The sequence below is a fragment of the Trachurus japonicus genome, chromosome 3, assembly GCF_045865225.1.
Source record: "Trachurus japonicus isolate A0001 chromosome 3, Traja_1.0".
In the NCBI taxonomy this organism is placed as follows: domain Eukaryota; kingdom Metazoa; phylum Chordata; class Actinopteri; order Carangiformes; family Carangidae; genus Trachurus; species Trachurus japonicus.
This window is the reverse complement of record NC_140909.1, coordinates 13,983,369-13,996,081: the sequence shown is the minus strand read 5'-3', so window position 1 is coordinate 13,996,081 and position 12,713 is coordinate 13,983,369. Positions and strand designations below refer to the sequence as shown.

The 12,713-nt window shown below is 41.6% G+C and overlaps 1 protein-coding gene across 17 annotated transcripts in view; it reads right to left on the bottom strand.

The window, feature by feature from the left end:
- Positions 1 to 12,713, bottom strand: part of pax6b (paired box 6b) — a 35,063-nt gene that overhangs the window by 2,913 nt on the left and 19,437 nt on the right. For 4 of the 17 annotated variants that reach the window (XM_085763071.1, XM_085763054.1, XM_085763062.1 and 1 more), the window contains exons 3-12: positions 10,021 to 10,074; positions 9,052 to 9,075; positions 6,346 to 6,476; positions 5,958 to 5,993; positions 5,657 to 5,872; positions 5,114 to 5,279; positions 1,432 to 1,590; positions 1,110 to 1,192; positions 845 to 995; positions 24 to 136 (exon numbers count right to left, since the gene is read on the bottom strand). In XM_085763071.1, coding sequence (XP_085619197.1) covers positions 24 to 136; positions 845 to 995; positions 1,110 to 1,192; positions 1,432 to 1,590; positions 5,114 to 5,279; positions 5,657 to 5,872; positions 5,958 to 5,993; positions 6,346 to 6,476; positions 9,052 to 9,075; positions 10,021 to 10,074 — 1,133 coding nt within the window. Of the gene's footprint in view, positions 1 to 23; positions 137 to 844; positions 996 to 1,109; positions 1,193 to 1,431; positions 1,591 to 5,113; positions 5,280 to 5,656; positions 5,873 to 5,957; positions 5,994 to 6,345; positions 6,477 to 9,051; positions 9,076 to 10,020; positions 10,075 to 10,330; positions 10,405 to 12,713 lie in introns of all 17 variants that reach the window. The other 13 variants (XM_085763160.1, XM_085763154.1, XM_085763147.1 and 10 more) reach the window with 7 other exon arrangements.

Genomic DNA, 12,713 nt, shown 5'->3' with positions numbered 1-12,713 from the left:
TTTTTTTCTTCTTTTTTACTTACTTGCATAGGTAGATTGTTTGCCATGGTGAAGCTGGGCATGGGGGGCAGCGCACTGTAGGTGTTTGTGAGTGCAGAGTCAGGTCTACCCAGCATTGACCCCGAGGTGAAAGACACTGTGAATGAAAAATGGAAAATGTGGTTAAAAGAAAAAAAAAAACACACACACACACACATTCGGGCACGCAAACGCACGCACGCACAAACGCGGGGTCCTGCGGAGTGAGAGAGCGTCTCATTAGCGTTAAGTAGTGCATGCGTGAGGTGACGCCTTATTTGACAGGCAGATAAGCCCGGACAGACACTGAGCAGCGTGTGCGTGTATGTGTGTGTGTGTGTGTGTGTGTGTGTGTGTGTGTGTGTGTGTGTGTGTGTGTGTGTCTCAGGTGATTGACTTGTGAGCGTGAGTGCGCGAGCTTCACTTCTGCCGGTGTGCCCTCGTGCCTGATTTGGTAATTACGCAGATAGTCAGCTGAGAAGTTTTGCTCAATCATCCATCAAAGGGAAAACCACCGGTGTTACTTCATGTGAAGCAGAGCGCACAGGCACCGAGGCCTCCGCTCTCCTCCTCTGTGACTCCGCAGGTTGCCCTATAATAATATTTACCTTTATTTCCCATGGATCCTGTCTGGCTTAAAATCGTGCACGTTTAAATAAGTCGTTTTTTTTTTGTTTTGTTTTTTGAGTGACCCCTGTGACCAAATCCACGCCTGGCTGTGCAAATAGTCGACTTAATCTATTTTTATATCTAACTCTTTTGTTTATATATATATATATATATTTATGTATAATTGGTGTGTGTTGGGTGTGAAGCGCGGGCCTACCTGGTGTAGTGGGCTGCGGGATGGCCTGGTAGACGCTGGTGCTGAAGCTGCTGCTGATGGGGATGTGACTGGAGGAGTTGTTGGCCTGCCGGCGCTGGTTCCGCAGCTTCTCCTCTCGCCTCCACTTTGCTCTTCTATTTGAAAACCATACCTGCGACCAGACACTCCATGTTAGTTCTCTTATCCCTCCATCCACCTCTCAATGTAAAGGAAAATATGATAGCTATTACAGGAATAAAAGAAAAAAAAGTTGCTGTTCACTTACTTGTATTCTTGCTTCGGGCAGGTCGATTTTCGCTGCTAGTCTCTCTCGTGCGAAAACATCTGGATAATGAGTTCTTTCAAATTCTGTAAAGCAGAAAAGTGTTGGTAAATAAACAGCAAAATAAATGGAGGTTTTACTGAATGTATGCCTCTCCAAGGCCCAGGGCCCCAAACTTCTATATACTAGCACCTCAATGATTACACTTATTTGCTCCGTGTAATAAACCATTAGATAGGTAGCTGTCGGGAGCGTTTTTTGTTTTTTTTACTGAGATAAATAACGACTTTTTCCGATAGAAATGATTGACTGCTTGTTGTTGCACCTTTTTCCAGAGCCTCGATCTGCTCCTGTGTGAAGGACGTGCGGTTTCTCTGTAGTTTCCTCTTGAGCTGCAGTCGCATCTGTGTCTCCTCCGAGTCCTCACCGTTCGAGCTGATGGAGTTTGTGTTTTCTCCTGCACCGTCTTGTTGTTGGCAGCCATCTGCAAAAAAAAAAAGAAAAAAAAGCATTTAATGGAAATAAGCATTCAATTAAGTTAATTGAATAATTAATTCTCGGGTCTGGTGTTGTATCAGCCTACAGCTAATTGTACAGACCGCGGTACAACATCATTAATTAAAAGCCACTATCATGGTTGATTTCATTCAAAATCAAATGAATTATTGAAACTTCTTCTTAATGTTTCCTGATTCCAGACGACTGCCCGCGTGAAAAGGAACATTATCAAAAAAAAAAAAAAAAAAAGAATGAATGAATGAATGAATGAAAAGAAAAGGACCTCGCAGTTAAAGTGTTTATAAAATATTGTGAGAAAACCAGGCTGGCTGAGGGGAAAGGGCTTCGCGTACTTATCGCGTCCCAACAATGGCGTGTGTTCTCAAAAGGTTAAGAGAAATGTGACAAGATGTGGTGAACTTCTTTTCAGAGCCTATGAAATGTATTAAAACCCCAAACTCACACTACCTCCCCCCTCCTCCTCGTTTTTTTTTTTTTTTTTTTAGGGCAGAGTAAGGCCTCAATGGTCGTTCCCATATGGGCGTTGGTATAGCCATTGAGGTGACCACCAACTTTTGAATAGGAGAAGACGCTTTTCAGAATGATACAATGCCTTCAGGAGTAAGGGAAACCATTAAACTATGGACACAGCCAGGGACGAGCAGTGAGCCCTCGGTGGGTGTAATATATGGGAGGGGTAGGGTAGTGGTGGTGGTGGTGAGAGGGGAGGGGTAGATGGAGGGGTGGGGGGGGCTATTGGAGGAGATGACAAAAGGATTCCCTCTCTCTGGAGGCGCACAGGCTGTAGTACTTTGGTATTGTGCGCACGAGGATCCCAGTCAACAGAGCTTTGAGTCCAGTGTGTTAACCCTTATCCACTACCATCATTAATCACGTCCCCCGGCCAGCTCCACGCCAGTCAGGATTTCTGTCTTCAATTGGAAACAAATGAGTGAGGAGAGAGCATGTAACCCCCTGAACAACCAAAATAAGGCCAATCTATTCACTGCTCCTGCTTGTCCGCGGTGGGCCCAAAGGCCCCTTCAGCTGCAGGGCGAGGCTTATCGACTAATGTCTGTCTTGTTGTTGGACATCATTATCACACCGAGAAGTTAATGCGAAATTAAGCAGGGGGTGCGTGGAGACACAGGCTGGTTTATGTAATATCTGTCAGAAGCCATGACTTGGACTCATCTCAGCTTTTTGTTTTTATTTTTTGTATTTTTTCATTATTATTTATGCAGATTATGTTTATGTGTTGATGATGGGCGTGAATAGGTCCTTGCTAGAGGACAGTAGGCTATTACCAGGGTGGAACAGGTGCACACACATGAACTACAAGTTTAAATTGTGTAAAAGTTGTCATGGGGTGTCAAAGATTTTGGCTGTTGGGGATGATTTTTTTTTTTTTTTTTTTTTAGTTTTTAGTTTTTAGTTTCATTCACAAGTTGCACATTTTCTGGTCTTTCCGCTAAAAGCAGAGCGATAAAGCTGCTAAAGGGCCGCAAACACAACTAGTGCGTCTATATGTGCAAGTGTTGGCTCAGTGGAGGAAACCTGATGCTACATGTTTCTTGACAATTTCCCCCTGCTGCAAAGTAGAGAGAAGTCTTCTTCTATAGGCCAATAGTTTGTATCCACGCTATTTGTTTCTTCACTCCGGCTAATCCATAAAAAGGAGTGAATGTGAAGCTATTATCCGTCTGCCAGACCCACTGACGCTAGGATGGGATTTGTTTTCTTTATAAAAGCGCTGGGAAATAAACTCATTCTTTAGTATCACGATGTCTCAGCCAGTGAGGCGGAAAAGCAGCAAAAAAAAAGAGAGAGAGAGGGAGAGAGAGCGAGAGATACCGAACCAATTGCGGCACCTTTCAGCTGCTGAGACCGGATCAAAACACTCTTGAGAAACCGCTTAGAACTGAAAGAGAAAGTGAGAGACTAAATCCTATAGACGGGATTTAGAGCCATATAGCCAGCGACTGAGAATGAGAAAGAGATAAAAGACCAAATCGGTGAGGAGTTTTATTCGTTCCTCTTTGGATAGAGTTGTCTTCTTTTGGGGCCCTGTCACTCTCCATGTCGCTATTATATCTGCTTACTCGGCTGTCGGATGGAAAACATATTTTCCTTCCCTTGAGACAACTGCTTTACCTAAATACTGAAGGCCTACTGAGGTGAACACAACCCAAAAAAGTCATCATCATTATCATTATTATAATTATTATAATTATTATTACTACTATTATTATTATTACTATTATTTTTTACAACTGCTACTACTACTGGTAAAAAATTATTTATATTTCTGAAAAATAATAATAAAATATTAAACAACCAATAATCAGTCTAATGTGTTATACCAACGGAAAGGTGAAACAAGATCCTACCTTTATTAATTAATAAGTACATAATAATAATAATAATAATAATAATAATAACATTAATAATTATAATAATGTTAACAATAAAAATAATAATAATGATAATAAATAGGCTAAATTAGTTATTGTGATTTGTTTCAGAATCATTTTAGCTGTTAATATGATCCTTTCCGCTTTACTGCTCGTTAACAGCCCCACGTGTCCAAATGGTGATCAAACAAATGCAAATGGTTATTTGCAAAGACTGAATTCCACCACTCTCACGTCCCCCTCTCTGCTTCATATAAATCAGGCACAGTGCTGAAACATTTGTTTAATCGGTGACTATTTAAGAAGCCAAGTCAAAGTTAAAACGAGAGAGAGACAGAGGAGGAGAGAGAGAAAAAAGAAAGGTGATGTTTCTTGTAAGAAAATGTGTGTCTCAGTGTTTGGCCTGCAGCAGGCCGACAGAGAAACCCTCTCAAGTGGAACATTTCCACAGCAGCCTTGCCATCTCCACACTCCTGCATGTTGCCATAATGAGAGACAAAGCCCTCTCTAATGAGCAATTACACGTAGTGCGGACCGTTCCCATAACCAATCATTGCGTGTGAAGGAAAACATTCCTTTGTACTAATATCCCCGCACACAGCTCCCCGGCTCTGCCTCCCCATCAGGAGGGGAGGAAAACGCAGGCTGTTGGATGGACACCTCCGCTGAAAGGACAAGCCGCTGTCACGCACATCCATGTCTGGGACAGTGGAGGCATTCAGACTGCATGCATGGCCTATGGTTTCCTCTAATCGACTAGTCTTAATTGGGGGTCTTGTTCAGGGCATCAAAGCATGCCAATACAATACCTTCCTGCAAAACAGAGAGCCGTGGACCGGAACCACTGGAGTAGTAGCTATATATGCTATAAAACTATTCATATCCATAGGCTACATGAACATTCCTGCTGACCTCTGTGGAGTTCACGTTCGTCCTCATGCAACACACAAAAGGTAAATGTATATTTCTGTGACGGAGTGAGTTTTCAGGCCCGACCCCGCACCGCCCGGTTGTATCCTATCCTCCCTTTCATACAACGGTGCCGGTGGGTGCGTCAAGGTGTCTTTATTGCCACGGTGTGATAATGAGGCTCACCTTGGTTGGGCTGCCCTGGCACTGATGTTCCGGGGTACCAGCCGGGCCGGGTCCCCCAAGTTCCTGTCTGACCGTTGAGCATTCTCAGCTTGTCATACATGCCATCTGCGCCCATCTGTTGCTTTTCACTAGCCAGGTTGCGGAGGACTCTGTTTATCGATGACACCTGAATGACAAATTACATATGATAAGTTGAAGGATTCTTATCAGCGCGTTTCTACAGGCGAGCTCAAGCATGCGTGTGTGTCTCTGTGTGTGTGTGTGTATGTGTGCAGCGTAGCCTACCACAAACACACACACCTTTTCTAATCATAATAAATGTGCACAGGAAGATGTTTACAAATGGTCAACGAGCTCCTTCTAATTGACTGTATGTTTGGGTGATCACATATGCAATAGGGTTGCTGCGCGCAGTGTGTTTAATAAGACTGAATGGTTGGATGCTCATCTCCTTTTCCTCCAGTGCATGAGAAAAAAAAAAAAAGTCATTTCATGTGGCAAATTAAATCATGCACATAACTTGCAGTCAATACATACACTTACACTTGGTATGTTGTCGTTGGTGCAGATCCCCTCCGACAGAAGTCTGTCACGGATCTCCCACGCAAAGATAGACGGACACTCCCGCTTGTACTGCGCGATTTTCGCGACCACCTCTGGAGTGGCGACCCTGGGCTTGCTGCCGCCTATTGCCCTCGGTCTTATGGAGCCAGTTTCATAGTATCTGCCCAGGATCTTGCTCACGCAGCCGTTGGACACCTGGATAGAAAACAAAAGACGCAATTCACATACATTATTTACGACTATTAACGGAATTTCTAAGATGGCGTCAAATAATTATCACCTTGTCACTGTCCAGCACTTGGACTTCATCATGGGTCTATAAACACAAAAAATATGCCTTGAATGGTATATTGGTAAATTAGGCATTTCTTACAAGAGATTTATTCTTTATAATAGCAGGCAGGTTATTCTTCTTTTTTGTCGTTTTTCCCCCTCAGTGAATTTAATAATGTAGCTAATAAATAATAATTCCACTGATTCAAAATGCAAAACTTTAGGCAACAGGAAAGACTGACTTCATGTGAAAACCATACCGTTACGTCTTTCAGAATTTTTTTTTTCTTGCTTGCTTCATGATTTCAATTGTAAAATCAGTTTGCATCCACTGAAAACAAATCCCTGGATTATTGTTGTTATTATTATTATTCAAAAAGGAGTGTGACTGTCACCTGCAGTATCCTGGAGATGTCGCAGGGTCGAGCACCACTGTGAGCAAGTTCAACTATTTTCTGCCTGGTGGAATCCGGCAGCGGTCTACCATTAACAAACACACCACCAAGCTGGTTTACGCCACTGTGACCTATACATGGAGACAAAAAGCATCGTATAGTCATCACATCATATGACAAGAGCAGAGAAAACAGCAGGTGATAAAGCAAATGAATTTCATTTTAGTGATGAGGAGAATGGATCTAATTTTCTCTTTTAGCGGAACCGGGATAATGGAATATGAGGAGGGCATACAGAGGTAGTTATTGCAGGTTACATCAAAAAATAAGTTAGACATGTTGATTTAAAATAATAATAATAATAATAGTAATAAAAATAATGTCTTGAATCGGAGTTTCACTGAAACAATCCTTTACAGAAACAGTTCCAACTCTCGGTGCGTTCCCCCTCTGCAGTCAAACATTGCGCAGTTATTCAGTAACACATGCACAACCTGGATCAAACGACAGCAGCGTCACAAACAGACTGAAGCAAAATATAAACCTCAATATGTATAATAATAATAATAATAATAATACACAAGCGACTCAATGTGTCGTTTTTTTGCTACCGATGACACTTAACCAACCTTTAATCAGCCCGGAAAACTTGGGTATGTAAAGACCGCATCCTGTATCCATCCCCCTACTGAAGCTACAGCTGCTCTGAGCCAACACCAGCACCTCACTCCTAAACTACATCCTCAACATGAATAAATACAAACCAAACATGCAATAACCCGCAACAGCCACAATTACACAAAACCAGCAGCATCCGTGATAATGTCTTAAATTCAAAAGCATCGCTTTCTTTGTTTGTTTGCGTTTAAGAAAGTGTCGTTAAATCGACAGCTCCAGTCCCTTCAAAACACAGTTACGCATGAACCAAACATGCACCACATAGGAAATACTAGCTCTAAAATAGCAATTTTCACGACTGGTTATTGTCTAAAAAAGAATTATTTTGGGGGGAAATTGTCTCTAAATTGTTATATGGCATCTCTGAAAAGCACAAAATAATCCCGCAAACCTGAAGCCAAATGGGAGAGCTGACTCCCCGGAGTGCCTGAGCTGCTCTCTGCTTCTCCGCTCCCTTCCCCTGCGCTGCCGCCCGGTACATTGACTCCGGGAGCAGAGGCTCCTTAGCAATAAATAAGCTCCAAATATAGAAGAGGGGGAAAATATGATGAGCCTGCCTGACATTTGTCTTTAAAATAAAGCTAGCTGCACGTCAAGTTTGAGCTTAATTTCTGGAAATAGGCGGAAGTCGCCTCGGATCATGCATGGGAGGCTAATTGAAAAGATCAGTTGGAGCACTTGTGGCAGGCATGTCACTTTATGACACCGCTCTGCTTTTGAAAATCGCATCGTCACGACAAATAGTAGCATGATAAAACGACCCTTTCTGTCTGCATTTGGATATCACTCAGACAAAATTGGACGCTACTCGTTTACCCTCCGAGGGAGACTTCGTTTTAAGGTGGCCAGGGGCTACGCGCGGTCACAGAAACGAGGGCGCGCCTGGATTCTTAACATATTAAAAGTGACATGCAGTTTTTTCCCCCCTTGTTTGTATTTGACAACAAATGCTCACAGCCACTGCAGTCCTGTTGTGAGCAATCGGTAGGCGTCTTTACTCTGAAATATGTCACAGGACTCTGCTTTAAACTGGAGACTGGATTTTTTTATAGGAATGATCAAAAGGCTGCGCTCAGACCTGAGTGAAAAATAAACCTGTTTAACTGAGTAACACGTCCCTTTTGGCCACAATGTGTAATAATCTTCCAGCGTGGATCTGATTGATAGTAAATCCATTATCATCCCTCCTGCTCTTTGGTAATTCCAGGATTAAGTGGAATTAATAGACTTCTCATGCTGAAATTGGCCTTACCCGCATTAAGCAGCCCTGCTCTGCGGGTTCTCCAGGGCTCCTCCATCATCTCTGATTTACAACTATCATATAAATCCTCCGGATCGATAAAACCGTCAGATAAGGACATCACATAAAAATCAAACTCTCCTAAGGTTAAGTCTTAATCATGGCACAATTCCCTCAAGTGCCCAGAGTCGATCTCGCCCCGCTGGCGCTGATTATGCGCCTTGTATTCTATTGCAAGTCGACTAATAGGAAAACATATGGTGTCAATTTGGACGCTCCCCACCATATACACCCAGGAGTTATTAGCACAAAAGCCAGCGAGGCCGTCGCGACCTTTAGACAACCCAAAGGGCCGGGCCCAATGATATCTCCTCGGCAATTCGCACCAGACATCACACGCCAAGCCAGGGGAGCATCCCATTAACATCAATCCGCAGCAAAGCAGGAGCGCAGGGCATTGTACACAGCTTTGATAAGGCCCCATCAGCTCAATAATGGACGATTGGCAAGCAAAAAAAAAAAAGAAGAAGAAGAGAAAAAAAATAAAGTCACAGCGCTGGGGCCTAATCAAATCAGACTCAAATGCCACCAGTTTACAAAAATAAAAATAGCTGATAATATTAATAATGTGTTTTCTTATGATTCACACCTCTACACATCAAACTACCCAACTGTCATGTGGTCCAACATTGAACTCATACATATTTAGACTATAATGCGCACAGATTACAGCACAGACACGTCATCAAGGTATATGGAGAATAATATAATAAAATTATTCCACACACCTTCATCACAGATGTCATACACCTCTTGTCCAGCAGCAAGAGAGAGAATGTTTCATGTTTATCCTTTTTTGTTTCAACACACACACACACACCACACATGGCATAAGACAAGATATTCAACTCATGATGGGTCCACTGCAAACACACAGGCCTGTACTGTAAAGCAACTTCATCATCTGTCATGTGTAGTTTTATTTTTATTTTATTATTTTTTTTGATTGGCACCCACGACAATATGGTTGTTAATATTTATCTTCCGCTGTGAGTTCAGCCTGCACCTAACAGTGTGGCCTGCGGTTATAATATGAGCATTTTCTTTCTAGTTCATGCTGTCTGTCCGTAAAGAATATGGACTAATCTACATAAGACATTATTGCTATTCCTCATGTTTCATGCAGGGCTCTTCTCTACGCAGCTAATCTTGTATGCAGCCTGGCAGCCAGCTCTAACGCTAATGCAGACGGCTGTGCAATTATTTAATACCAACTCAAGCAGAAACAAAAATCTCCCTCTCAACCCAACCCCCTCTATTCTCCCTCTCTCTCTCTCTCTCTCTCTCCCTGTCTCTCTCTAACTCTCTCTCTCTCTCCTCTCTCTGGAGCAGGACGATGTGTGATTAACTTGTTCAATAATAACTTGCCTACCTATCATTGCAAAAATAAAAAAATAAAAAAACATAAATTAACAGCAATGAAACGGCCATCAAATAACTGAGAATATTTCTCCCCTGCATCTCAAAGTCATGCAAATTTATGCCTGCACATACATTTTTCTTTTTTTCTCTCTCTCTCTCTCTCCTCCTTCTTCTCTGCCCCACTTTAAAGTGCCCTTATAAAGTTACTGCGCTATAACAACCAGTGCATAATGTCAGTGGGTGTTGCTTCCATGCAACCACATTACAACTTGCGGCTGTAATCAAAAGTTTTCATAGCAAAAACATGTACATATGAATATGTAAAAACAACTTACTGTTCTGCATCATTGAGGCTACTCCAGACTCCCACGTGGCTTGGTTGTGGTATTCTAAGCGTCACAAGGAAATAACAAAGGTGGTTAGCATCAAATCAGAAACCTGGGGTGTACAGATCTTTTTTTTTTTTTCTCCTTAAGTAAATTATTTGCAACATTTTATTTATTTATTTATTTATTTTTGTCATAAATTAACTTTCTCATCTCGTTCGATTTGAATTTCATTTGCGGATCTGGTGCTTAAAACATTATAGATGCATAATGAATTTTAAACATCCTGAGTGTATGTATGTATTTTAATTAAACTTGCCTGGAAACAGAGTTGACTGTCCACTCTATAACAATTTAGTCAATCATCTGCCGTTTTCACTACTTAATGTCTCCCTATAGGACAAAGCAAAACAATACATTAGCACAGCCACAGCTACACTGATGCACTTCAACCTACTGTATCTTCATTTGTGACTTACAGCTTCACAATTAACCTAAATCTTGCTGCCAAGCAAATAAATTCAAACTGACACGGGGCAATATTATTTCAACATCTATAACTGTGTTAGGCCTGAAAACAAATTCTAGCAGTGACATTGTGCCTAGAAGTCTTTTTTACAGTACTGGTCTTTCAAGGCTTTTTTTCTTTTAGTCCATGGGATTTTTTTTTCTTTTTTAAGTTCATAAAGAAATCAGCCCTCATCCTCCCAGCAAGAGGTTTCTATCATTTTCTAAACTTGATATCCCTCCTCTTGTGGAGTCTATCGTGGAAAGTGTACAGTGACACACGTTGTCTACCTCGCCTCAGTGCTCTGCAAAAGTCCAGACCAGGAGGGGGTACAAAGCTGGTGTACAAAGCCTGCTGGACTCTAACAATGCACCCCCTTCTCTGCCTCCATACACCTCAAACCCGGGGCGAAAACTCGGCCTCCGCGACTAGAAACACACAGCTTCTCCACTAAACACACCAACAAGTTCAGATTAATACAAAGAGCCGGAGGCATGCATCCACCCCCTCCGGGACCATTCACACACACACACACACACACACACACACACACACACTCTCTCTCTCTCTCTCTACACACACACACACGACCGTGACCCCGGTGCTGCTAGTGCGTGAATGTGGGTTTTGTTTCCCCTGCTTTTTTTTTTTTTTTTTTTTTTGGTGGAAAGAATTTTAAAAAGTAATTTCTTGTTATAAATATTTGGTGGTTATTTTGTGCTGCTGGTGCGAGTTGTAAAGCGGGTTTAAAGACACAACAGCGCAGTAGGGCGCTCAATTGGAAAAGACAAATGCATTAAAGAAGCTATTGAATGGGGAACAGATAAAAAGGGGGCCAGGGAGGGAGAAGTCTGAAGTTTTCATTTTCTCCCTCCATGCAAAGTTGTGTTGTGTGCAGAGGAAAATGGCATAATACCGACGTCTTAACAGGCCTGTGTTTAGTCCCTCAGTCTAGTTTGTGAGATGCACCTACAAGGGCCGCCATTGCATTTCTAGAGTGTAGCTTTTCTTTCATGTTTTTACAAATAGGGCTGCTCGGTCATTAATCAAACTCAGATTCCATCACACTGGCCCACATAGCCTCAGTTAGCCTATTTAGCATAACACTAAATGACCAAACACCAGCACTAAATTGTTCAGATATTATCACGAGTCCTGTATAATTTTTTTTTTTTTTTTGGCCTTGATGATCAAGATGCCGGAGTTAACATAGGAAAATAAACATTTTACAAAATAAAAATCTGTTAAATGTTGAGCAGCCTGGAAAAAAGAAAATAGACCGCAAAGTCAGTAGCTTTTAGGTCCAAAGTGGTTAATCATTTATTTAAGGTCGAAAGCTCAAACGTTGTTGTTCCAGAGGTTAACTACGATCTAATCTGCATTTCTTTTCCTTTAGTAATCCGTTACAACAATGTCTTAATTCAACATGCTTATTCTGGCCGCTGGATCCTGCGCTCACAACATTCATATGCAGAGGGAGTCCATGTAGGCCCTGGCTACAATGGCAACGGCTGCAGGTTGGAGGCTGACATAGAAAATACACAGATGAAGAAGACTCATGGCAAAATGTTACACTTTACACGACAGGCTCAGTGCATTAGTTATCAGCAGGAACAGATTTAATCTAAACTGAAATTAGTGCGTTTTATAATTTCTGAAGCTACAGGCCTGAAGTCCTTTGACTAATAGTATTTTTTTACATTTTATTAGATAAAAAAAATGATTTAGGATTAATTTAATTTTTAAAATTATAGCTTTTTTAAAATAAAAATGCATACTTCCAATGAATGAATGTAGGTCCTATGTGTTTTATTTTACTTTTTTTGTTTGTTTGTTTTGATTAAATAATTTCAAAGCAGCAGCAATTTGTATTCATGTGATTAGATTAGTTTTATCCTATTTATTGAGAATTATTGGAAACATTATTTTCAGTTTGGAGCCAACATGCCAGTGGAGATGGTTTCTGACTATACACTGAAATAATCTGGAGTGGTGAAACGTGAAAGTAGCTTCAGTTGAACTCGCTGTCATTAAGTCGCTGAAGCATCTTATGTGGGGAAAAAGGGGGTGAAAGTTGTATTTTCTCTGACACACAAACAAACACACCTTAAAAAAACGAGTCGCCTCCTCAAGTGATGCGCTTCACGGAGCCTCTCTCTCACTCTCTCTCTCTTTCTTTCTTTCTTTCTTTTTT